The sequence below is a fragment of the Mytilus trossulus genome, chromosome 3 (genome assembly GCF_036588685.1).
Source record: "Mytilus trossulus isolate FHL-02 chromosome 3, PNRI_Mtr1.1.1.hap1, whole genome shotgun sequence".
Taxonomy (NCBI): domain Eukaryota; kingdom Metazoa; phylum Mollusca; class Bivalvia; order Mytilida; family Mytilidae; genus Mytilus; species Mytilus trossulus.
The window spans coordinates 26,397,979-26,425,698 of record NC_086375.1 but is presented as its reverse complement, the minus strand read 5'-3'; the positions used below and the strand labels follow the sequence as shown (position 1 = coordinate 26,425,698).

Genomic DNA, 27,720 nt, shown 5'->3' with positions numbered 1-27,720 from the left:
TTAATAGAAATCTATGAAATTTTGACACAAGGTTTATGACCACAAAAGAAAGGTTGGGATTGATTTTGGGAGTTTTGGTTTCAACAGTTTAGGAATTAGGGGCCAAAAAAGGGCCCAAATAAGCATTATTCTTGGTTTTCGCACAATAACTTTGGTTTAAGTTAATAGAAATCAATGAAATTTAAACACAATGTTTATGACCACAAAAGGAAGGTTGGTATTGATTTTGGGAGTTTAGGTACCAACAGTTTAGGAATTAGGGGCCAAAAAGGGACCCAAATAAGCATTTTTCTTGGTTTTCGCACCATAACGTTAGTATAAGTAAATAGAAATCTATGAAATTTAAACACAAGGTTTATGACCATAAAAGGAAGGTTGGTATTGATTTTGGGAGTTTTGGTCCAAACAGTTTAGGAAAAAGGGGCCCAAAGGGTCCAAAATTAAACTTTGTTTGATTTCATCAAAATTGAATAATTGGGGTTCTTTGATATGCCGAATCTAACTGTGTATGTAGATTCTTAACTTTTAGTCATGTTTTCAAATTGGTCTACATTAAGGTCCAAAGGGTCCAAAATTAAACTTAGTTTGATTTTGACAAAAAATTAATCGGTAGGGTTCTTTGATATGTTGAATCTAAAAATGTACTTAGATTCTTGATTATTGGCCCAGTTTTCAAGTTGGTCCAAATCTGGGTCCAAAATTAAACTTTATTTGATTTCATCAAAAATTGAATAAATGGGGTTCGTTGATATGCCAAATCTAACTGCGTATGTAGATTCTTCATTTTTGGTCCCGTTTTCAAATTGGGTCCATAATTAAACTAAGTTTGATTTTAACAAAAATTAAATTCTTGATATGCTGAATCTAAACATGTACTTAGATTTTTGATTATGGGCCCAGTTTTCAAGTTGGTCCAAATCAGGATCTAAAATTATTATATTAAGTATTGTGCAATAGCAAGTCTTTTCAATTGCACAGTATTGTGGAATCGCAAGAAATATCTAATTTCACAATATTGTGAAATAGCAATTTTTTTTTTATGAGAGTTATCTTTCTTTGTCCAGAATAGTAAGCAAGAAATATCTTATTGCAAGAATTTTTTTTAATTGGAGTTATCTTTCTTTGTCCAGAATCAACTTAAATCTTTGTTATATACACTATACAATGTATATTCACTTTTTACTACCAACTGATAAATTCAAATGATCTTTACCATTCAGTGATAACAAGCAGTTTTTTTACATCTTAATATTTTATGATGTATTTAAATGAGTAGTTATTGTTGCAAACTCCATTAGAATATTTTAATTGAGATTAGTTTTGGAATAAGGGAAAGGGGGATGCGATTAAAAAATTGGGTTCAATTTTTCTCATTTGAAATTTCATAAATAAAAAGAAAATTTCTTCAAACATTTTTTTGAGAGGATTAATATTCAACAGCATAGTGAATTGCTCTAAGAGAAAACAAAAATTTTAAGTTCATTAGAACACATTCATTCTGTGTCAGAAACCTATGCTTATTAACTATTTAATCACAATCCAAATTTAGAGCTGAATCCAGCTTGAATGTTGTGTCCATACTTGCTCCAACCCTTCAGGGTTCAACCTCTGTGGTCGTATAAAGCTACGCCCTGCGGAGCATCTGGTTAGATATTCTAAAAATAACCGTGCGATATGCATTTTGCCGGTCAATATGCATTTTGCTATACGCCGTTTTCTCTCTACCTTCTAAAATATAGTTTAACATGTGCCTATGCCTAAACGAATCAAATTTGTTAAATAATACGAATTATTAATATTAAGGAATATTTTAAATTTATAAATACGTTATACGAAAATATAAACTTTATAGTATAAAAATTTGCTTTTCCTCAAAATAAGTTGACCGGACAGAATTCATTTGCCGATATATGCTTTAAATATAGTGAACTGATCGACACATGTTAAATATCTCTCCATAAAATTAAGGAATCTGTGAGATTAATAAATTATATATATTATACAAAAATATAAACTTTATAATAAAAACTTTGAGCCCAAAATATTGACTTGAGTAAGTTCACCAGCACACTAGAAGACCTGATATATAAAATATTTATTACATGTATTTAATTAGATTACTATCTAATTTTGACACCTGTCGTAATCACCAATCAACTTCAAGCAAATAATCATGTCATTTAAGTTTTCACAACCTGAGACATAAAATCTTCTTCCTCTTCTTCTTCTCTCCGTATAAGCTTCCTTTATAAGGAACACCAAGGATTATCTACCAAGTTCTGTTCTTCTAATGGTTCGGTAGTTTCTTTCCGAGATCCTTTCAGTAGGATGTTCGGCTTTCCTCTACCTTGGTACAGCAGGGCATTTGGTAGTGACGGTTTTGATAGATTTTGTCCTAACCGATTCCTCGTTATTACCTTAGTCGTATTTTGCCAAGGCATTTGTGGGGCATCCGGGGTGACCCTCTCCCATTTAAAACACACAGATATTAAACTAGAGGCTCTAAAGAGCCTGTGTCGCTCACCTTGGTCTATGTGAATATTAAACAGAGGAAGCAGATGGATTCATGACAAAATTGTGTTTTGGTGATGGTGACATGTTTGTTCATCTTACTTTACTGAACATTCTTGCTGCTTACAATTATCACTATTTATAATGAACTTGGCCCAGTAGTTTCTCTGGAAAATGTTACTGGTAGTAAAAATTTACAAATTTATGAAAAATGGTTAAAAATTGACTATAAAGGACAATAACTCCTTAGGGGGTCATCTGACTATTTTGGTCATGTTGACTTATTTGTAAATCTTACTTTGCTGAACATTATTGATGTTTACAGTTTATCTCTATCTATAATAATATTCAAGATAATAACCCCAAAAAACAGCAAAATTTCCTTAATATTAACAATTCAGGGACAGCAACCTAACAACGGGTTGTCCGATTCATCTGAAAATTTCAGGGCAGATAGATCTTGACCTGATAAACAATTTGACCCCATGTCAGATTTGCTCTAAATGCTTTGGTTTTTGAGTTATAAGCCAAAAACTGCATTTTACCCCTATGTTCTATTTTTAGTCATGGCCGCCATCTTGGTTGGTTTGGCGGGTCACGCCACACATTTTTCAAACTAGATACACCAAAGATGATTGTGGCCAAGTAAGAATTAATTTGGCCCAGCAGTTTCAGAGGAGAAGATTTTTGTAAAAGATATATAAAATTTACGAAAAATGGTTAAAAATTGACTTTAAAGGGCAATAACTCCTAAAGGGGTCAACTGACCATTTTGGTCATGTTGACTTATTTGTAAATCTTACTTTAATGAACATTATTGCTGTTTACAGTTTATCTCTATGTATAATAATATTCAAGATAATAACCAAAAACAGCAAAATTTCCTTAAAATTACCAATTCAGGGGCAGCAACCCAACAATGGGTTGTCTGATTCATCTGAAAATTTTAGAGCAGATAGATCTTGACCTGATAAACAATTTTACCTCATGTCAGATTTGCTCTAAATGCTTTGGTTTTTGAGTTATAAGCCGAAAACTGCATTTTACCCCTATGTTCTATTTTTAGCCATGGCGGCCATCTTGGTTGGTTTGGCGGGTCACGCCACACATTTTTTAAACTAGATACCCCAATGATGATTGTGGCCAAGTTTGGTTTAATTTGGCCCAGTAGTTTCAGAGGAGAAGATTTTTGTAAAAGTTAACGACGACGACGACGGACGACGCCGGACGACGGACGCCAAGTGATGAGAAAAGCTCACTTGGCCCTTCGGGCCAGGTGAGCTAAAAAGGATATTTGATACATAGAAAAAATACACTTTTTATACTTTGAGGACTGAGCGAATCAGGTGAGTGTGTGAGTTCGTATGTTTTATTTTGTTATATTTTATCATGTTTAGGGATGGTTAACTTTCTGGTAACAAGACCCGTCACGGCCTGGCTTGGGAATTGGGTAGGCAAATGCTCACATTAATCTGTACCGATACAGGCTCCAAATGCTTCCTTTATACGCCATAATATATGGTGGTGATCCTAATAAAGGATGCTTATACGGAGACAAGAAGAAGAATACAAAACTGGCTCTCTCTTCTTTTTAAAGATAAAACTAGATAGCTGACATGGATTAAATTAAAGTGAGACCACCAATCTGCCGGTATCAAATCATTTGAAAAAGCAACAACAATGTATTACAATATGACCTTTAGGGAAAACGGTAGTATTTATTCTGCCATAGGCGACAATACTAACATTTTCTAAATTTACCAGTTTTTATAATAAAAACTTGGATAAAACAGTTATGTGTGGTGTTTGTACTTTATTACTGTATTCTAAAAATTGAAGCCAAATAGTATCATGACCAATTTCCAACGGAGCTGGTTTATGTTATCCATGCCCACCGTCATTTTGCACCAAATTTATGAAATTTTGGAAGCCTTTTCAAATAATTCTCTAGAAAATATTTCAATAGGTTTTAAAATTTATATTGTAAATATACAAACTGCAGTTATTCATAGATAAATAAAAAATATATTGTACCCTTACATCCAATCACAGCGCTCATAAGTTGACTTCCTTCACCTGTCTTGGGTACACAAAAGGCCAACCTAATGCTGGGAAAATGTAATACTACCGTTTTCCCTTTAACATCGAAGGAGTAAACTTGCATTCAGTCGTGTTCAGACCCTTTACAATAGAAAATAAAGTACGGGCATCGAACACAAAGTTACCTTTGTATAATACTGCACTGTCACTATACTTAAATTTAAAAGTGAGGCAAAAAATATATTCACCATTAGGTGAGGGGTCTGGCGGTCGTTCAAGACCCCCAGAAGCCTTGAAAAAAATACGCAAAATCGTGCATCCCGAGAGTTTCTCGGACTCTTAGGAGGCACATTTTGAGTGTCCTTTCCCTTGGAACCTCAGTCTCCAAAAACACAAAAACACCAGCCAGGTTAAAGACATCAGCCAAGTTGAAAACACCAGCCAAGTTAAAAATACCTCAGTCAAAGCAAAAAGTTGTATTTACACCGAAATCTACTAAGATTGAGGTATGCTGATAATGGCAGTCAAGATCATCAGATACTTCTTACTGACAGTCAACCTTCTGTGAAGAAAGAAAATCCTGTTAATATATTTAAAACCAAAGACCTAAAATACAATTATAGAGTTGCGAATCTTTTCATGTATCATATAATGTCTCTGTTAAACACATCGGCGAATGTGAATTCAGTCTGGTCATCTTTTTTTTTTTAGCAGAAACACATTTTTTTTTACTATAAATTTATATCTCGTCCGGTCAACCGTCCTGTCACTATCCGGGCAATCGTCCTGTCACTATCCGGGCAATCGTCCTGTCATTAGTGCTTCCCCACACTTCCGGTTAATCACGGGAACCACCATCACATAATAAAAAAGCACCTTATAATAAAAAAGCACCTTATAATAAAAAAGCCCCTCATAATAAAAAAGCCTCATAATAAAAAAGCACCTTATAATAGAAAAGCACCTTATAATAAAAAAAGCACCGTGTAATAGAAAACCACCTTCGTATAATAGAAAACCACCATCTTATAATAGAAAACCACCATCTTATAATAGAAAAGCACCTTCGTATAATAGAAAAACACCATCTTATAATAGAAAACCACCATCTTATAATAGAAAAGCACCATCTTATATTAGAAAACCACCATCTTATAATAGAAAACCACCATCTTATAATAGAAAAGCAATAAAAAAAAGACACATAAGACAGCTATGGCGTTCCATATATAATTCATAAATTAATCATGCTTATATTGGAACATTGGAAACTTGTCTTTCTTTATTCTATAAAAATTTGAGGCAACGACTAGTTTACCGGTTTTCTAATCTTATCAATTCATCAAAAAGATACAATTAAATCAAGGTAAAAAACAATAAAACTGAGGCACATATTCTTAAATTGATAAAATTATTAAAAGTAGATGTTGTAGATGTGGTATGCGTGCCAATGATACAACTCTCCATCAATTTCAAAATTTGTAAAAGAAAACCATTGTAGGTCAAAGTACGGCCTTTGACTTGACACGGAGCCTTGAAAATCTGTAGATCTCAACTTACTTTTACATTGTCGAATACCATCTCCTTCAAAACCTTCGGCACACACACATTTTTGGACTCCTTTCTCAAGTCCACACATTCCATTCGGATGACACTTCATGTTAACTGATGATGTAACGAATATAGATTCACCGTTTCTTGATACACATTGTGTTCTTTTAGTACAGTCATCAGACACGAGTATAGTGTTCAGCTAAAAGAATACAATAGTCTTCAACGGCTTGCTTGTACCATGTATATTCAGGACGAAAACATGTAAACAATTTTAAATATATATACCACAATAAGTGGTTCTGCAAGGTAGGTCGAGGTAATGAGGGGCGGAAAATTATGGTACTACTTGCAAATGTGGTTATGTATCTATGTATGGAAAACCAAAAGCTTCAATGGTATATTTAAACGTGGTATAGAATGTCTCTTGCACACTTCAAGTCTTATAATATCTTCATTTATTTTCATTCTGATAATAACTATGTAACACAGTTTACTAAAAAAAAAAAAATGAAAAGTACACCACAATATTTTAAGCACAAATAGAAGATAAGTGTATACAGTTTGTGTTTTATTCCTTATTGAAGGCAGTTCGATGACACTTTAGTTCCACGTCTTTGTAATTTTGTCTCAGCGTTTCTGTTTCTTTTTATTTATATCACACCCCCATATTTTATCAGTAAGTGATACGCGATTTATTAAAAAGTAAAACTTCAAAATATCAAGGAAATTAAGATTGGAATAAATCTTGCAAACATATGTGTATCGATACCAAAGATAAGACATTTTTCAAACTTACCGGGTAATAATTTCCGTTCCTGATGCACCCACATTCCTTTTCAGGTACGCACTCTCTGTCGCTCAGTACATAGCCAGGTAGACACTCACAGCCTTCCGAAGGTTCATCTTTACATTTATTCGGAGCATTTGGATCTACGCATGTCGCTGGACATCCACTAGCAGCATCGCTATACCTCATATTTTTCTTACATGTTATTGCTATAAGAGTTAAAATGTATATTAGTACTGGATCCTAGTTTAAAGGTTATTGATACTTAAATGCAGGTCCTCGCCGTATAATATTTCAATCGTAAGATTGACTTCATACATTTTAATAAATACATCTTCTGTTATTAAAAAGTTACTCTTATAAGCATTAGAAGTAAAACAATATTCGTGAATATATTCATAAAATAGAGAAAAAGAATCGGAAACCGAAAATACCCATGAAGATTGAAGAATGAAATGACGAACAAAACTACAATCGTGCAGAAAACTTGATCTTTATTTGTCCAATAAATTTATCTTTATTCGTCCCGTATATTTATTTTTTAAAATCTTCCGCATTTTAACGTAATCGTCCCCTGGTTCAATGAGTGAATATTTGATATAATTAAATACCTCTTTGGACGTAGTATAGCATTTTATTTCCATGGGACGAAATGATGGGCAAAATTTCAATTATGATCACTTTTCCTATGCTAACATACAAAACCTTAAAACTTTTTTTTTTTTTTTGTTCTTCTGAACACGCTTTACTTTTTAAGAACTTTCGGAAACACATGAATTTTTTACCCTTCTATATCATTTATAAAATAATTTACATACGGCAAAGGTTAGGTCTTCTCCATTTGATTGTGACACCATGTGTCAAGCATTCCTCAGCAAACGCATTTAGGTTCATACAAACTACTTGTTTAAGTTCATCAATGTTCTTGGAATATGCGCAGGCGTCCATAACACACGATTCCAAGTATTCTTTAGCTGTAGCAGCTATTTTATTTATACACTCTTTAAAGGGTGAGTCTTGGTTTCCATATTTCAATACACCACATTTGTCATTTTGTAGCACTAGTCTCGAAGCATCTGCTGAACATTCCGGCAAATCGTCTGTTGTACTGCAATTTTCACTGAAAAAGATTTTTTTCTTTAATGTTTTTATTTTCCAAATTTTGATAGCTTCTAATTTTTATTTGTTATGTTTTATTTGTTATAACTTAGTCTAGTACAATGTCAAAGTAATTGATCTGGTTTGGAAGATATTAAAAACATTTTTGAGTCTAGAGTTTGATGTACCTGTATGATTTATCACATCAGTTGAAAAATATCGAAAAGACAAAACAAATCACACAAGAATGCAATAACTCCAAAACAAATACAAGATTCGATTCCTGACAAACGATAATTTTGTTAGATATGTTATCAATTAACATAAAGAATTGTTACATTGACATATCTTTTTTTAGACAAGTTTAAATAAACTACCGAAACGACCATCGTACTTTTAATTGAAAGCATAGAAATTAATGTAATCTGGCCAAAGTTTTGATGAACAGAATGAATGGTATCTACGAAAGATCTGCACCCTACTTGTATCAAAATAAGCGGCCCAACATAAGATTGAGAATGAGTCAATTATCGATCAACAACAGCACGGCGTAAGATAGAAACACATCTTAATTTCATTGTATTTCAGATAACAGCCTCAAACAAATTAATTATAAAAATGAAGTTTTTTTTATGAAAAGTGGAATAATCAAAAGCGGAATAACTCTGTTATTAATGCCAATCTTGATTTTTTCACATTCTATTAAGACACAACAGTTCAATTATTTAGACAGTAACTGTTTTGTAGTGTCTTTAAATATCAGTTGTATTTGTACGAGGCTAGGAAACAAGGTGTATGCGAGCTTTTAGCGATAATGAATAAACATTTATTGTCTTTATCCTGATATTAATTCTGTATATTATTTTTGTTTTGAAAGACACAAAAACACATGGTTTGCATTTATTTTCGATTTGAAATTCCTTGAGGCCCGTGCAGTAATAAGATACTGTAATCACACATTCAGTGGAAGATGGGTTCGCAAACAAAAAGAATCTCGAATGGTCAACAATGATACATCGCTGACACAGGCACTTGTCTCAAAAAAATATTCCTATATACCTTAATTAAGGTATACAGGATATTTTTTTTTGAGACAAGTGCCTGTGATCGCTGAATGTGAATAATGATCTATTTTAACATAACAACTAATATTTCAACAGTAAAAACAAATAACAAAACATTATCCAATTTGAAACAGGAGTGCACGAGTTGTCCTACGCTTCAGACTCGACATTCACTAAACATGCATACTGAAACTGACAAGTTTTTTGTTGTTACACATACACATTCAAGCATTGAAATCGATAGTTGTCAGCGTTGAAAAGACTGCTGTTCATGTGTGTATGTTATCAATAAATTGGTGTGATTCTTAGTGTCCTTAAGAAATGTTTGAAAACAAACAGAACGTATAAAAGAAATCGTTAATTCGCAATTAATACGTCATTGGAAAGCGACTGCAATACACATTTTGAGGTCACGCAGGTTCATACAATACTCAGTCCGGCAGTGGGTGGAGCTTCAAAGCGATATCTGTATAGTATACAGATACAGCATAGATATATATGTAGGGCTGTATCTGTGTAGAACACCCAATTGGAGGATAAAGTATTTTAGTTTCCTTGCGACTTCAAAACAATGCTGAGTCATAACAACTTCTAACGATGAACAAACTGTGTCAATATAGTTTCCACAGATATTACCTTTCTAAACCATTATTGGACTTTGAAACTTCATAACTGCTTCCAATCAGCGAGTATGTGTTCTCTTTACTAGAAACGTCAATGCCCTCTCTGGTACGCAAGTCATCTTTTTGACCGTTGCAACTACCGCAAATACCCGTTACCATGGTACCATATTTTTGGGGAATCACCACTCGTACTACGGATATCCCATCCCATAATACACTGATACCACACCTTGAAGATACTTTTAGATAAGTACCACTTAGTGACACAGTCCATTGGTCATTGTTGTTGAATGGAAGGTATTTTACTTCGCCATTTACCTGAAATATATAAAATTCACATTTATACACAAACAATATTTAAAAAAGAGGCCAATTTGATACAAGCTATCTCTTCTTACAACTAACACACGTACATAAGTAACAATTAGTGATTAAATTTTTAATGCTCCCTTTAAATGAAAGTTTACTCATGTTGCTGCTATTCCATAAAAGCGATTAAACATTACTGCAAACAGATAATACTACAGTATATTATCATAAAGAGTTTATATGTACTTACAAACACAGTTTTGCCTTGGTCAAGCTTGATGACTGATTTTCCAAAATGAACCTCAACATATCTGGTGAAAGAAACGGTAGCTGACGCCCTCTTTTTATAATTCTTGACTTGCACATCAAAGTTGCAATCACCCATATCTCTAATGCTTTTTGTAAGTGTATATTTACAATCACCCATGAAATGTATCATCTGTCCATCAAAGGTTCGATAGTGTGGATCACCAGCAGCAGTACATGTACAAACACCTAAAATAAGGAATGTAACGGATTTTTATTCCTGGCCATTACAAACACTGTTCTAATAGTTATTCTGTGCCAATTCTCTTGCCAATAACGTTTTAGTGCTCTTAAATGGTTTATGAATGAATTTTGTAGTTTGACCTTATGTTGTGCTGTTTTACAACTGTCCCCAAAAAGGGGAAGTGTTGATTGCTCTTCTTCATATTTGATCCGCTTGCATTTGTCTGTCCACGCCAGGAGCTGAATATTTAGTGTTTATCGTTGATTTCTGATTGTTTTTTTGTTTGTTTAAGCATATAAGGTGGTTGGTTTTCTTTTCATGTTTTTTACATTTTTTCATTCCGCTTCCTTTTTTTTGGCTTAGGCTTTTTAAGTCATACTTAAACAATTTAAAACTTTCATATCTTGTCCTTGGATAGTTGTATCATTTACAGTCATTCTAACTTTGTTTAGAGGCGTCTAGAAATTGGATTATTTAAACAGCAGCTGCAAAGTTTTTTGAAGACAAGCTGTGATGTAATTATGGGACATATTCACTTCGCGTTGTTAGTTGCTTGAAATAAACTGCAAGTACCTACCTTCACAGGAATTAATTCCATCGCCGTAAAGTCCATTGTTACACACACACTGGCCATTTACGCACCTTGCTCGTTTATTACACTCATATTTCTTGCCACAAAGAGCTAGACGAAGAATAAGCATAATTTTTAAAACAACATTTAAATACACACTGTGAATTATAAATTATAAAAAAAATGAAAAAAGAAAAGAAAATATTTTTTTTTGTGCGAATATGTCACATTTCTTGCATGTAAAAGGAAAAAAAATAAATTGATTCAACAGTTTAAAAACAAATATTATGTTTTCATAGAATCGGAGTCATTTAGTACAACCAGTGTATGATATGTCTCTGAAAGAATATTGAATCATAGCTTCATTTTATTTTGGAAAGCCTACCTGCATGATTATCTTTGAAGCACTAAAAACCTTAAATGAATATTTAATGTCAGTTGTGAACTTGTAAAAATTGAAAACAACATGTTATAAGCTCTTGCATCCTAAACGCTTTTAATAGCTTACCTTCATCATGAATGCCTTTACACATCTCAAGTTTTGTGACATTTTTTGGGGCTAAAATTACGTATGCGTATGTTAATTCGAATGAAAACTGTGTATCCTAAAAGTAATTTCAATCTTCTTCAACAAAGGTTAGCAATAACAACGTTTTTGACATGTACCTTCACATTTCTTGTATCCGTCACCAATGAATCCTTTCTTGCACTGACATGACCTGACTCCATCAGTATCGTAGGTACATAAAGCATTACGATGGCACCTTTTACCCGTGTTAACCTTCACAAAACGTCTTCCCCTTCCCTTCTTTTTACAAACGTATTCTTTCGAACAATCATTGCTTCCTTTTTTGGACCCGATCTGTTTTAAAAGAAATAGAAATAAAACAGGCATATTTTTTTCTAAATTCATAAGCGTTAACAGAACTCAATACTAAATGGAATGACTATATCCTCTAGCTCTTTATCTTGATTGTAACAAAGCAAGGCATTTTTTTAAAACTTCAAAGACGAAATGCATATCCTGCTCTGGTAAGAGGTGCATAATCTTGCATCAGACAGATTGAAAATGAATATTCTGCCATGAAATATGCAGGAAACAAGTGTGTACACAATATACATGAATTTTCGCGAAGCATGTGTAGTGGCAGATGAAAATAAATAGAAAATTTTTTAGTCCCCATATCCCCTCCCTAGAATACCAAATGGTTGCCCCCGTAATAAATTAATACTCTTAAACTTTTTTTATGAAAGAATGTTTCAGAAAAATAATAAAGATCCGACAGTCCTATGTTTATTTTGCGTAAACTGGTTTGTGTTTTTGTTTTAGTTCATGCTCTGTAAAATGTTGTTAGGAAAGAAATAAAAAATAAAAATCTTTTTAATTTCAATGATAAACTATTATAATTTTACTACTTACCGGAAAGTAATCCCCGTTCCTGTCTTTACAACCACACTCACTTTGTTTTATACACTTATCATCGCTAAGAACAAATCCTTGCTTACAGAAACAACCCTCTCTTTCTTCTAATGTACACTTAGATGACGCTTTAGGATCAATACAAGTAGCAGGACAGCCTGAACCAGAGGACTTATAAATCATATTCGGGTCTTTACACTTCAGTGCTGAAATTGAAAATGAATTTTCGATTTACAAAACGTAGTCAGTCTGATACAGAAGGGTTGAGTGTTAAACACCGATGTCTGCTTTCCAGATATATCTTATGAACCGTTAAAAGCAGTAGGAAGTCTTGGGATTAACTTGATGGTGACATTTTTTTATGAAGTCAACTTGCTTTTGTGGTAGGTATTTTTTAAAAGATTAGAGCCTTGCATATACTTTGAAGTCCTAAATGAGATATTGAAGAAAAAACACCATATTAAGATATCAACTTTATTATATGTCACACATATTCATTTGTCGAACATCTTTTGGCAAGCAATTTATTTTACTAATAAATCAATTTCGCTAAACCCCATTTCGTGTTCGAGTATTGATAGAAAATCTGCAAGCATTGAAAATAAAAGTAACATTTTTCTAGTATAGGACTTACGACAAAAGTTATCTGTCCTCCATTTCATAATTATCCCACTTTCAGCACATTCCTCAACAAACGATTCCAAAGAGGAACATTTTACAGTGTTTAGAAGCTTAGGCTCTCCTTCATATGAACACATATCCATTACACATGATCTATAGTAATCCCTGGCAGTCAATGGTATAGTCTTTACACATGCAGCGAATCGTCCATTGACGTTTTGAAGATCTCCACAGATATGGGGCTCGTTAACTAAGTTGTTCATTCTTGGTATACACTGCACGGGTACATCTTCTGTTTCACACCTTTAATGAGCAAACATTGTGATAAATAGTCGTAAGATTGATGCAGAGTACATTCATAGAAATTGATATATTTACTGAAAAATTATTTAAAACCAAGGCCAATACAAAGTAGATTTCACATGTTTAATTCATTCCTGTATATTTACTTTTATTTTCAAACTATCGAATTCAAGCTCTTGTGTTTGTTCATGCCAGTTTATGTCACATTGAAGGAAAAATAAAATAACAAAAATACAGAAGAACTCCGAGGAAAATTCAAAACGGAAAGTCCGTAGTCAAATAGCAAAATCAAAAGCTCAAACACATCAAATGAATGGACAGAACCCTTTTATATTACTGACTAGGTAAGAACATATATAAAACGTATAAAACAACTGAAAGCATAATACTTAAAAAACATGTATGGTCAAAATTAGTGTACCTTTCGTTTTATCAAGATAAGGAAATGAGAGGGAATCACATGAAATGCAGATCGAGACCGGTTGACAGGGTAATCGATTCCTGATAAGCATGATAACCGTCATGGGAATTCAAAATCACTCAAAAAGTCCAATTCAAATTTGATAACAAGAAGCAAGACATTAAGCAAATTTTTTTTTATCAATTTACACTTTGAGATAACTTTCTTAAAAATCTGATATATGATTCAAGAACTAAATATGCAATGATTAAAAAATATTTCTTTCTTTCAGTTTTGATTTAAAAAATCAGAATCCATTGTTAAATGAAATACCTTGTCAGAGGGTCTTCAGAATCATCTGACATCGAATAGCTATCCCCAATCAAGGCAAATTTCGTTTTCTCTTTGGACACATCTTTCCCCTCTCTAGTTTTGAAGTCATCTTTTCTTCCGTTACAGTCCCCACATATACCTTCAAGTTTGCCCTTGAACTTTGGTGGCGTCACCACATACACAGCATGTTTCCCATCAAAATTAACTTTGATTCCACATTCAGTCCAAACCTGTACGAACCTTCCACTACGGAATACTCTAAGTTTATTGTTACTTTCCTGAACTGGTAGAAACTTTTTCTGTCCGTTTATCTGAAACAAATCCAAAGCTTGTTGGTTTGTAGTTTTGTATTAAGAGCCGAGTCTGCTTTTTATTAAGAGTGTCCTGCTAAATGTGAAGGGTAAGAAGCTAAATCTTCAGATTTATTTTTTAAAACTTGCTAATATACAATCGTAATTTAAAATATAAACATAAGAATATATATCAAACTTACTAAAACTTTCCCTCCTTTCATAATTCGAACTGTCTTTTTGTAGATTTTGAGGTCAACAGTTCTTGTATAAGCCACTTTCGTATTTCTTCCACGCCGCTCGTTTTTCACTTCGACACTAAACGCACATTCGTTGTTTTCTTTCGATTTAGTCAGTAAATATTTACATGTTCCCATAAAATGAATCATTTGCCCGTCATAGGTCTTGTAATGCGGATCACCAGAAGCCATACACGTACAAGATTCTGGAACGTAAATTGTATTTAAAAGTTTACTTACGAATGTCTGATGTAAAAAATAGTTGAAATTAAAAATATATACTTGATATTTTTAAAAATAAACATATTTGTTATTGTAATGAGTGATGAAGGAAATCATTCTTTCGGGAAAAAAAGCAACCAAAAACCCCAAACTTTCATTGCGGCTTGCTTGCTTCCTTCTAAGTCATTTTGGTTGATCATCCCTTCGACGTACTTATAAGAGTATTGACTTTAAACATATTGTTGACTCTATAGCATCACTGACGAGAAATTAATTGTCGAAATGCGTTTCTGGTATAGTAAATTAGTAGCGTTTATATTATTCTTGAAATTGATCGTGGTTTTATATATTTGTGCAAATGAATTATATATTTGATCAACGGGTTGAGCAAAATTTTCAGGTTTCGTTTAGATTATGCATGGAAAACCCAAATATGTGTGAAAAAAAGTATACTACACAATAACATTGACAAGAGAGCTATAATAATATGCTTTCAGATAAGAAAAAGAAAACAAAAATATTGTGTAGCAAGAAATTGAGTGCGTTGACCACCACCGAACTAATTGCTTGCTACACAATTGACTAGTTAAATCCCAACACATTCAATTTAAAAATTACTATGTCTGAGGTATCTTCCATTATATCTGACTGAGTCACCTTCAATTATGTGGCAAAGTTTTAAAAAGTGAATCAAACAAACAATTTGTTTTGTAAAGTACAGCCGTAAATATGATTGAACACATACATTTTGTATATTTACACGAAAACTCTTACACATAAATTACATATACTGCTCTTGAAATTCGCACATTTCATTTAAGATTTAGACCAATTGTTATCATCTTTTTCAAAATCTTATCAATTTGTATTGGCTTTCAAAGTATTTAGACTTCATTTTCTATACTTGTTTCCAAAAAAGCTTGAACTACTTTTCTCATCCGCAATCGATTAACAGTTTTCCAAAGAGCCAGATTTAACTTCTGTTTATGTATTCCGTGTAATGAAAACACACTCATTTTTTACTTGAAAATGAGAAATAAAAATCAAATATTAGTATTTTGCTTTTTACAAAACTCTATTCTTTTAACGCGGTATATGTTCCTGAGTGACCATGCATCCAAATTTTTTTGAAATTGATATAGTGGCAGAATAAGTTATGTAAGCTGTATACATACTATCACAAGCATTGATCCCATCGCCATAGTAACCACGTTTACATACACATTTACCATTCCTCAACCGAGCTCTCTTATGACATTTTGGTTTCAAAGTCCTCACTGTGGGTCCAACTACAAATATGAAATAAATCCATAACATCAGGTTTTTTTCAACCAATATAGATTGAAAGCTTCAATTCCTAAGTTATACAACCATAATGAGAACAAATTGTTATTTCGCATGACAGCGAAGCTGTAACAATGTCCAATGATTACTTCTGTTTCTTGTTTCAGCGACCACTTTGTCATCATTTGTATATCTCTCTTAATATCATACTATCTGTATTTTTTTTTATATATATATTTTAAATATACATTGTCCATTATCCTAAATAAATTTGAAAAAAATATATCAGTAATGTCAAATATCAAACTTTGAATGGTCTTATCCAATATAAAAAAATGTCAACAATGATGAACCAGATGGTTGTCGACAAGAGGTGGTTTTTTTGATTACAAGGAAGTATGTATCTACATAGGCGAAAATGGTAGCCTTTTTTGTTTTGTGTATTCACTACCAAAGATCCATTGAAAAAAAAGTCGCATTCTGAATTATGAACACTTTGAAAAAATTGATTTTTTTAAGGGTACTGAACAGTGCCTGAATTTTCAAAATGATATAAATGAAGAATACCCCTTGCTAAATTTGGCACAAAAAATGCTTCTCGTCAAAGACAGTTTTCTCTAAATTTCTCGCTATTTCTGCACCAATGGCCATCACTCATTTCTCACTATTTTAGTTTTGATTTCTAAATTACAAGGCAGCAGAAAATTTTATCCCTAACTTTTATCTTGGGTGTGAAATCAAGGTTGCACCAGTCACTTTTTTCCCTTTCTTTTAACCTTACACTACACTACATCACTTATATTTACCTTTATACACAGAAATCCTCCACACACCACCACATTTTTGTTGTCCATTCCCTACACATGGCATACTACATTCACTCTCTTTTCTCTTTCTCTTTTTATTGATAGAATTACCACAAAAGCACTGATGTTTAAACTAAAAAAGATAAGGCATTTCCACTAATTAGAAAATTGATTACTCTTTATTCGTTGAAAAAAGTAAAATCACAAAAATACTGAACTCCGAGGAAAAATCAAAACGGAAAGTCCATAATCAAATGGCAAACATCTCACTTGAATGACAGTCACTTAAATCTTAATTGAAATTTCTCTTTATTTTTTTGGACTTTTTTGTAACCTTATCGCAACTATTAAATAAGTTTGACTGTCGATACGATATTTGCTGTCAAGTCTAAATTCCCTTGAAACTTACGCCTCATGTAGGGAAGACATCATGCTCTTTGCACGCCAAAGAAAACTGACAACAACTCAAGAGTGGTATGTATATGGCTGTGTATAATTTAACGCAAAATATCATGAGCGCCAGCTACCGTAGACTTTTTTTTAGTTTTGTAGTATGTATTCATGAATTGTAAAAATCTAAGATTTAAAGTCTTAACATATATGTACAACTGTCATGTAGGTAATGCATCGTCATATTTGATCAATTTGTTAAATCCTCAAGTGTCGAAACGTTCATTAAGGTCGTCAGAGTCATCTATTGGTTGTTATGCAGTCCCATATAACAAAAAGAAAACTTTTTCAGATAGAAGCTTTAGTACTATTGGGCCAAAATTGTGGAATGAACTAGGTACAAATGTAAGAAACTCTGAATCTTTGGATATTTTTAAATGTCGGTTGAAAACATTGTATTTCCAAAAATATTTTGAACTTTTCTGACTTTTTTCTTGTGTATCACAGTATAAATTTTCAATTTTTGGTATTGTACATACATATTGTATTTTTGTTTAGTATTTTTTTATTTTATATGTCATTTATGTACAACGCCATTGAATACATATTGTATATGTAGAAATAGGCGTTTAATTAAGTTTTCATGTTTCATGTTTCATGTTTCGATTGTAGACTTATAGAAAATAGGATAAATAGAATACATTTTTGATGATCTTTCAACATTATTTGGTTTATACAAGTTTACCTCAAGACCTGCAAATCTAGTTCTCTTTTTGGCACAAAACCGTAGACATCTTTCTTTGGTCATTTTACTATGTTGCAGAAATGCTTTAAACATCATTCTCGGCTTATGATCGTCAAAGCAACCGACATATCTTGAAACTAAAGAATTCATTAAAAAATTAGTATTAAATTCAAAAGTTGATTTAATTTCCTTTTGATACCTACTACCTTTATTCCAATGAATGTGCTCAACAAACTTTTTAGATAGGCAAATGAACAGAAGTTTCTTTATTAAAACAGTAAACATGTCTTTTGAAACTGTTAGAGGAATTTACAAGAAAATAAGAGGTACCTATTAGTTCTGGTTTGTCCTGAAAAAGACGTACCATTCTCTTTGAAATTGTTGTCATTAGTTTATATCGATCATTTTGGTTCTGAATTAATTTTAAAAAATAATTCAGATCGATTTCGGCTTCCAAATGAAAAAAAAGTTTAATTTTTTATACCTTTTATGTTCTTCTTTGTAGGTTTCTTCTTTGGTTTGATTTCTAGAAAAGAAGTATATATTTCAAACGACAAATTTGGTCATTCTCAAACTCATTAATACTGCAGCTAATATCATTTTATCATTTTTGAAAACTGATTATGTCATCATGGTTTTTTTTATAAGTTGTATTGAACGTAACTATCATACTTGACTTTTTATGCTGATGTATGCAATGTACATGTTTGCATTTTGTTTGATTTGACATAACTATGGGCTCAGGAGGGATTATTTATATAGCCAACTGTGTAACCCTCTTTAAATAAAGTATCGTTGTTGTTGTTGTTGTTGTTGTTGTTGTTGTTGTTGTTGCTGTTGCAGCTAACTGTTTCAACTTAAAGTCTAGAAATTATTTTGGCTGGCTTTTGGTCCCTTAAGGGACAGACTTTCATTTCCTTGCATATTTAAACCCATATTATATATGTAAGCCGAACAAATGGGTAACAATATTGAATAAACAAAGCAATATTTCTACCTTTTTCAACACAGTAAAATTTATTGTCCCTCTCAAATTGTACACGAATAAGAATACTTTTTTTAACAGATAACAAACTATGCAACTGTTGTAAAACTTCGACGGCAACTCCTCCAAACACCACCTGTGTTTATGTAGTTATACATCCGTATCTTTTAATTTCATGTGTGTAAGGTTTCTTTATTAAGGTGAATCCTGAAAAGGGCCTAGGTAGCAACAAATAAGACTAGTGCTTTTCCTTAACATTTATCTATCACTGAGTCGATGACGCTGACGTTTGACTGTTTCGCCGGGTTTTCACTCGAAGCCTTAGCATCGATGACTTTACTGGAATGAAAAGACCTTTATATTTCAAACGTCAAATTAACCTTTTTTCAACATGATTTTAGTATCTATGCAGCTAGTTGTTTCAATTTACACTTTATCCATTATTTTGGTTCACTTTTGTTTCAATTATCTAAATGATTTTAATAAATTACTATGCATTTCATGGGCCCTTTCATTGGAATTAATATCTGATCTTAACTTATCTTATCTTACAGGAGACAAGGCTTTTCCATTTTCTTGCATATTTAACCCTCTTTGTGTTATTTGAAATCATGACTGACTACCAATGAGTCACCAATAGGTTACAACAAACTTTACTAAATCAACTGATATCCACTATCTTTTCTAAACACAGTCAAACTTTTTTTATGTGTGTAAACAGTTATTTGTATTAAGATAAACCGAGAAAGGCGATTTGGCTGAACCAATTTATAAGTGTCTTTTTTTTTCTTTTCTCGCACTGGGTTTGAACCTTGATGGTACTAAGATTGCCAATTCCATAATTTCAGCAATTCATTAATCGGTGCTCTGGTATCGACATGATTCATAGCATACTTCTCCAGTGATGAATTGGAAACTTATTGAAAATCAAAGATTCCGACTCTTTCAGTTAAAAATACCTAAAATGGGGACAGTTTTTCTCTTCTGACCATATAGTAGTAATCTATCGTTTTCTTTCATTTTCTGGTACACAGTTTTGATGAAGGTAAACCAAGAAAAGCTTTTCTAATACCACCTATTTTCATATTTTTCCTCAGACAAAATTGATATATAAGACTTATTGATAATAGAAAAGTATTAAGAAAGTTCAAAAGAAACATTTTTTTAGAAATTGGTTATTGTAGCATTTGTTCACCTTAGAATGTATTTTCTCTATCAATTCTTGAAAAGATTTCGGCTAACAAGTATGAAGAAGGATAAAGTTTATACCTGAGTTTAGACTCTAGACGAATGTTTTTTTTTCAACAGTTGATTTAATTACTCGATTTAATCTGATATTTATATCGTACCTTTTTTGTTCTTCTTTCTTGGTTTCTTCTTTTGCTTCTTTACTGGAATGAAAAAAAACCTATATATTTCAAAATTTAAATTAAACGGTTTTTAACTAGATTTCAGTAACATGCAACTAGTTGTTTCAATTCATAGTAAGACAATTATTTTGGTTGACCCTGGTTCTTAGAAGAGATGGGAATGTGCAATTCTCTAATACATTTAACCCTCTTTATGTCATTAGAAATCATGACTGAGAACCGAAAGGCTACAACAATATTTACTAAATAAAGCAATATTCACTAACTTTTCTATACACAGTCAAAATTTTATGTGTGTAAGCATTCATTGATAAGATATAGGAGAAAATCTATTTTGACTGAACCAATTTATGGTTTGATTTCTTTTTTTCTCGCAATAGGTCGTAACTGATGATGGTGGACTGTCAGTCCCATAAAGTGTAATAAACTCATAAGTCGTTGCTCTGATACAGTTATACTTCTATAGGGATGAATTGGAAACTTATTGAAATCTAAGGTCCGACTCTCTCAGTTAGAAATACCTTAAAAGAGGATAGTTCATCTTTTGATCATATACACAGCTACTTTTTTATCGGTACTATTTCTGTACTAAAAATCTGTAGTACTCGAGATACACTTGTAATATTCAGTACTTTTTTGTTACTCTAAATTTATTGTAAAGTACTTTATTTGAACTTGAAAATTTAGGTACTACAGTTTTTGATTACCACCGTTACATTTTCAGCATTTTGAAAGTTTTTCCATTTCAAATCTCTTAAAGTTATGATTTTCAAACATGGAATATTGTGATCGCTGTTGTGGTGTTTTTTGTACCAAAATATTTAGTACAAATCAAGTACTGTAAAATTCAAGTACCTAAATATTAAAATGATTTTAAAGTAAAGAAATAGTACTACAAATTAAAAGTAAATTTTGAGTACAGAAACAGCGCCTATGAAAAAGTAGCTGTGTAGTAGTTATTCATCTTTTGACTGGTTTGAAAATCTTAAAAAGATTAATTAATTTTGGCTTTCAAAAAAAGCACAAAGAAAGGTTCGTTTGTCCTCTCGTTTAGACCCTGAACAATTGTTTTTTTTCAACTGTTGACATAATTTCTCTGATATTAATATCGTACCTTTTTTGTTCTTCTTTCTTGGTTTCTTCTTTTGTTTCCTCACTGAAATGAAAAACCTATACATTTCAAACGTCAAATCAAACGATTTTCAACCAGATTTCATAATCTATGGCGCTAGTTGTTTCAATCTTTTGTTTCCTTATTCTTTTGGTTGACTTTTGTCCTTATAAGAAACAGGTTGTGTCCTTGCATGGTAAACACTATACATGATATTTGATTTCTTATATTCAAATTGGTTACAATTAATGGGTAAAGTTTATGAGTAAGCATTCGTAAATGTGGAAATTTGTGTTCAAATCACTGATGAATGTAAACCCAGAAAAGCGTAATGATTTGAACACAAGTTTCCACATTTGAAAATGTCAGTACCAAGTCAGGAATATGACAGTTGTTGTCCATTTGTTTGATGTGTTTTACTTTGATTCGGTCGTTTTAAATTTTCCTTGCAGTTTAGTAATTTTGTGATTTGACTTTTTTTCAAAGTTTTTTTTCATAATTTATTAGACAAAACTTATTCTAAGACATATATTGATTTTACAATTCTATTTTTAAATATGTGGTTATTATAAAAAAAGAAACTTGTCGTTCTCTCTGAAATTGGTATTATAAATTAGTACAGACGAATTGGTGAATTTATTTTCGTTCTGAACTTGCAAATATGATAATTTCTGGGAAAACAAAACTGATAGTGTGTACTTTTTAAATTCAATATTCTCTCTAAATTCTAGAAAAATAGATAATGAATTGATATCAGAATACTATTAAAAAGAACACAAATAAAAGATGAGCTTCGCTTGAGTAAATTTGGATTTTAGACGAAGGAGATTTTTTCAACGGTTGACAATATTTTCCGACATATTTTATCAGTGAAATGTTTCCCAACTTTTTCTTTTCTTTTTTTATTGGTCTCTTCTTTGGCTTGATATCTAGACAACAAATTAAAGGATTAAAAAATCATATTTTAATTCACTTATTATTATGCTTATTGTTTTCATTGATAGTTTGAAAACCTTTTGTTAGCTTTTCGCTTTTATATAAGAAAATACTATGCCATATGCATTTCCCTGCAAATTAAAACCCATTATGGTTATCTGAAAAAAATGTCTCACTACATATTGATTACAACAATATTCTGTACCTTTTCTAAACAGTCTAAATATCCTTTCCTTTTTCTAAACTCATTAGATCAATGTTATTGGTATGGGCGTTCCCGATAAAGGTCAATTGATGTGCTTCAGGCGCAACATATCAATAAGAAATATTAACAAAAATTCGAACTCAATTATTTTCCTCTTATAGTTAATGTGTTTCTATCGGTTCGGATTTGCTTTCTCTTAAGCGATTTATAATTTTTAAATACGATATACTACTGTTGCCTATATTTGGCACTGCATTGATACCACTACTGGTGGGTGGTTAGTCCCCATAAATATCATCAGCTCATTAGTCGGATACTTGGTACTGACATGATTTATAAAAAAATTGTAACACACTTCTTCGCTGATTATTTTCGAATTGATTCCAATTGATGAAAAAAATAATAAGGCCCGACTTCCCCAACTCAAGTTGAACTAAGATAAATTCTGTTATTTCTTAAAATTTGAAATTGGTTGGCGAATAGTTGAATTTATTTTCGTTTTGAATTTTCATAAACATATTTTCTGGAAAAACAAAATTTATAATTATATTATAGAAGGTAACTTTTTAAATGCCATTGCTCCCTTAGTTCTAAAAAACTAGAAATTAAATTGATTTTGGTTAACCAACAAAAAACTGCACAAATAAGGGGTGAACTTTGCAAGAGTAAATTTGGATTCTAGACTAACAAGATTTTTTTTAACGGGTGACCCAATCGTTTTCAATTATATTTCATCAAATATGGATATATTTATATCTTACCTTTTCTGTTCTTCTTTATTTGTTTCTTCTTTGGCTTGATTTCTAGCAAAGAAATGTATATTTCAAACGACGAATTGCAAAATTGCAAAATTGCTGCAGCTAATTATTTTAATTTATACTTTGTAGTTTGAAAATCTTGGTTTTTTGTCATTCTCCTTGAAATAATAAAGTATCATAACTTTCAATGTTTTAGAAAAAACATATTTAAAAAATTTTCAATTTAAAATCCACTAATCTCTCAATTTTAGGAAACTACAAATCCAATATATCAAACTAGCATGAAATAAGATGAGTTTTGCTCGAGTAAATTTGGATCCGAGACCAAGGAGATTTTCAACGGTAGACATAATCTTTTTAAACTTGTCAGTTATTAGTATCTTACCTTTTTTGTTTTTCTTCCTTGGTTTCTTCTTTGGTTTGATTTCTAGAAAAAAATCTATATTTTAAAACACAAAAAAACGCTTCTTATTTAGCTGTTTTTTTAATGAAATTTTCTCGATTTTAGTATTTTTTGCACTTATTGTTTCAATTTTAGTTAGCTAACACTAATTTAGATAATAAAAGAAATTATTTGGTTTCAAAAATTCAAAAGCATATGACTCACCTTTTTTCTTATTTATTTGTTTAGGCTTATTTTTCTGCCTTAATATTTTTATCTTCTCTGGTGTGTCCGCTGCAAAGACATATATAAATGCGTCACTAAGTAAATGATGGATAGTTTAATATTAGAGAGGCGAACGACATCAAAGAGACAATTAAACTTATAAGTGGAAAACAAACTGACGACGCCATATTTAAAAAACGAATTTCGGTAAAAGACAAACAACAGAATACAAAACACATTATAGATAATAAAAGTCTGAACAACACAGACTCCATCAAAACCTGGGGGTAAAAAGGGTTATTAATATATATCTCTGTTTTGGTTGGCCAATGTTCATATGGATATATCAAATCACATTATTTTAGAAGCGTTTGATTTTTTTTCATGATTGCGTAAACATCGTCATTTCTATGCGTTTCAGTTTATGAAGTCTTTTGTACAATACCATGCTAGTATTTCCATGTGTATGTTTTTGTTTTTATGCCCCATTTTTGGGCATTATTTTTTCTGGTCTGAGCGTTTGTCCGTTCGTTCGTTCGTTCGTCCGTTCATTTTTCCATCCGTCCGTTCGTCCGTGTGTTCCGCTTCAGGTTAAAAGTTTTTGGTCGAGGTAGTTTTTGATGAAGTTGAAGTCCAATCAACGTGAAACTTAGTCCTCACGTTCCCTTTGATATTATCTTTCTAATTTTAATGCCATAGAGATATTCCCCCATTTTCACGGTCCACTAAACATAGAAAATGATAGTGCGGATGGGGCATCCGTGTACTGGGGACACATTCTTGTTGTTCCTATTTTTTATCTCTTATTTCATATAACATGATAATAGGGTGTCTCTGTTCTTTGAACTGCAATTTTTGATTGTCGGTTGGTAAATTCTAAATGTTACGGACGCCATCACGAGTTGGTTGACCGTTATGATATATCTGTTTCACATATTGTAGCGGATATGTTCTTTATTTCGTAAACCACATTCCCGGTCCCTTTTCAAGAATGTGACTTGTATCTGATTTTTACATATAAAAATAAGATGTGGTATGTGATTGCCAATGGAAAAACTCTCCACAAGAGACAGTCCATTATAGCGTGCAAAGCTTGCAACCGCGACTGTATTGCGATCATGTCTCTATACATTACTTCTTTAGTCAGATAATGATGTTCGTGAAAGCTAACTTAAAAAATAAGTATTCAAATCATATAGTTATTCAGAAAAAAAGACGTTTTAATATCATATAGCGATTATCTAATATACTTACATAATTCCGAAGATTTCTTTTCTGTAGAGTTGTGTCTTTTCGGAGTGCCCTTTTCTTTATAATTTCGTTTCTTTGGATGATATTTTTCTTTTGGTGTTCGCTCCTTAGAATGGTTCTTTTTGGAGTAACGTTCCTTAGATGTTTCTTTCTTTGAATAACTTTTCTTCGGATATTTCTTTTCTTTTGAATAACGTTCTTTTGAATGCTTCTTTTTAGAATACTTTCCTTTCTGAGGTTTTATTTGTTTCGAGTTATATTTCTTTGGAGGTGTTTTGTTAGAAATCTTTTCAATGAGATTGCTATCTTTTGGAATATATTCGCTCTTTTGGACAGTATTTTTCTTTGGAATGGTGTTTCTTTGTTTGGTTTCCTTTCTTATCGGAGATTTTTTTTCTTTATAGCTACGTTTCTTCGATTTATTTTCTTTTGAATAACCTTTCTGTTTTGAATAACCTTTCTGTTTTGAATATCCTTTCTGGGTTATTTTTGTATCTTTTGAATTATTTTGCTTTGAAACATATTTCTTTTTGGAACGCTTCTTCTTTGCTTCGCTGTCTAATAGAATAAACAAACAAAAATAATACGCAGAAAAAGACAGATTCTATTTCAAGTTTTATTTTGAATCAATATTTTTAGAATCAACTACACAAACAAAAGCTATAGTTAGCTTTTAAAATCAAATGAGTGAGGTGTTATGATAAACTATTCAGAAACATAAAAAAAACCCTATAAAAACGAATACACTGTCATACAATTACTTAAATACGGATCTACTTTCAGACCTTTACACTATGAAACAAAAAAACATATGATCCCAAATAGGTTTTGCTCATTGATGGATGCCGTCTATAGGTGTTGCATTCTACGTCATTTGGTCCTGAGGATAGTTGTCTCATTGACAATCATACCACATCTAATGTCTATTTTTTTTTATTCTAATTGGCGCAATCGTAAGTTTTATTTCTGGCGCAAATGAAACCATGTAATTTTAAAACAGGTGGCGCAAACGTAGCATTGGAGAAAAAAGTTGTGGCGCAAAAGGACGCATTTTTGGCACAAACGGATCTCTTCCAAGAGTAATACGTGAATTAATTTATCAGAAACAATTTGAAATCTGCCATAAAAAAACTAAAATCCACTTAAAACAATTACATAAACTGTCAAGATAAGAAAAGATGACATTAACCACGTGTACCATTTGTTCTGTAAATTTGCCCTTTAAAGTTAACTAAACCACGTGTATCATTAATTTCGTAAACTTGCGCTTTTTAATTAGATTAAGCCACATGTACCTTCAGTTCTTAAAAACAATTAAAAAAAAGAACCTCAGAACTGTACACTTACCTTCCACAGATTGACTAGCCGACTATATTTCTCATTGTTTGAGGTCGTACGGCTCTTATAATTGATTACATCTACTTCGAACTTTGTTAGATTGTTATCTCATTGGCAATCATACCACATCTCCTTATTTTTATATTAAACCATCAAGACCTTAGGTACCAAATTTTACCGTCTTAATGTTGATTAAATCCATAGAGATCGCGAATACCATACACTTATTTTCTTCATATAAATGAGATCATGCAGTGCATAAAAAAACGAGCATTTACAGTCTTAAAGATAACATAAAAAGTACAAAACTTTTTACACCATATATCTACCTTCTTTCTGCATTCTGTAAAATAGGCAAAACATTAGTAAAATGTACCTACCTTCTCCATGCAGCAAAATAAGACAAAAAATTATCAGAAAAATGACAGTCAGTCTCATCGTGCTGCTTGAATGGACTGTAGAGTATAATTAATAATTAGTAGTTTTATATATGAAGCTGTTGTTCAGAATATTAATAAATGTTTAATTATAACATAAAACGACAGAAAAGTATCTTTCTTTTATTTAGTGAAAGTAAATATTGGATGTAACAGTTGTCCTTTTTCAAACAATGAAATAAAGATGAAGTATTGGGGATAAATGACATGAACAATGATGATTTTTAATTGATTTATAAAAACAAATAGGAAAATGTAGCAACTGTTCTCCACTTTTACTTACTTGTAACCACAAGTTTTATTAGGAAATACGTCCTTTTTGTGTACTTTTTAAGATGCATCGTATTTCTTTTTCTCAGATTGAAAGACTTTGTTTACAGCCTTAGATACGTTATTTTCTATAAGCCGTTATTGGCTTTGAACTAGCTACCAAGTACTGCGAGTTCACTCAGACCTGTATTTTGTGTTTTTTTGTGTTGTTAGGAATGTATAAATACCTTGCCATATACTACTGTAACATATTATACCACAAAACTTTTCACCATTGGTATATTAATTGTTTAATTTACAATTTTCTTCATAAGGAAATGCATGTACCATGTCAGGAATACGAGAGTTGCTT

General features: G+C 31.9%; 1 protein-coding gene across 1 annotated transcript in view; it reads right to left on the bottom strand.

The window, feature by feature from the left end:
* Nucleotides 1-27,003, bottom strand: part of LOC134710582 (zonadhesin-like) — a 34,989-nt gene extending 7,986 nt beyond the window's left edge. The window contains exons 1-20 of the mRNA XM_063570958.1: nucleotides 26,991-27,003; nucleotides 25,327-25,749; nucleotides 24,073-24,141; nucleotides 21,570-21,611; nucleotides 20,435-20,476; nucleotides 18,585-18,626; nucleotides 18,101-18,237; nucleotides 16,966-17,098; nucleotides 16,051-16,164; nucleotides 14,618-14,859; nucleotides 14,125-14,435; nucleotides 13,102-13,391; nucleotides 12,468-12,673; nucleotides 11,714-11,909; nucleotides 11,054-11,158; nucleotides 10,237-10,481; nucleotides 9,691-9,995; nucleotides 7,711-8,012; nucleotides 6,902-7,101; nucleotides 6,112-6,304 (exon numbers count right to left, since the gene is read on the bottom strand). Of these exons, the coding sequence (XP_063427028.1) occupies nucleotides 6,112-6,304; nucleotides 6,902-7,101; nucleotides 7,711-8,012; nucleotides 9,691-9,995; nucleotides 10,237-10,481; nucleotides 11,054-11,158; nucleotides 11,714-11,909; nucleotides 12,468-12,673; nucleotides 13,102-13,391; nucleotides 14,125-14,435; nucleotides 14,618-14,859; nucleotides 16,051-16,164; nucleotides 16,966-17,098; nucleotides 18,101-18,237; nucleotides 18,585-18,626; nucleotides 20,435-20,476; nucleotides 21,570-21,611; nucleotides 24,073-24,141; nucleotides 25,327-25,749; nucleotides 26,991-27,003 (3,610 nt within the window). The remainder of the gene's footprint in view (nucleotides 1-6,111; nucleotides 6,305-6,901; nucleotides 7,102-7,710; nucleotides 8,013-9,690; nucleotides 9,996-10,236; nucleotides 10,482-11,053; nucleotides 11,159-11,713; nucleotides 11,910-12,467; nucleotides 12,674-13,101; nucleotides 13,392-14,124; nucleotides 14,436-14,617; nucleotides 14,860-16,050; nucleotides 16,165-16,965; nucleotides 17,099-18,100; nucleotides 18,238-18,584; nucleotides 18,627-20,434; nucleotides 20,477-21,569; nucleotides 21,612-24,072; nucleotides 24,142-25,326; nucleotides 25,750-26,990) is intronic.
* Between the last annotated feature and the right edge of the window lie 717 nt (nucleotides 27,004-27,720).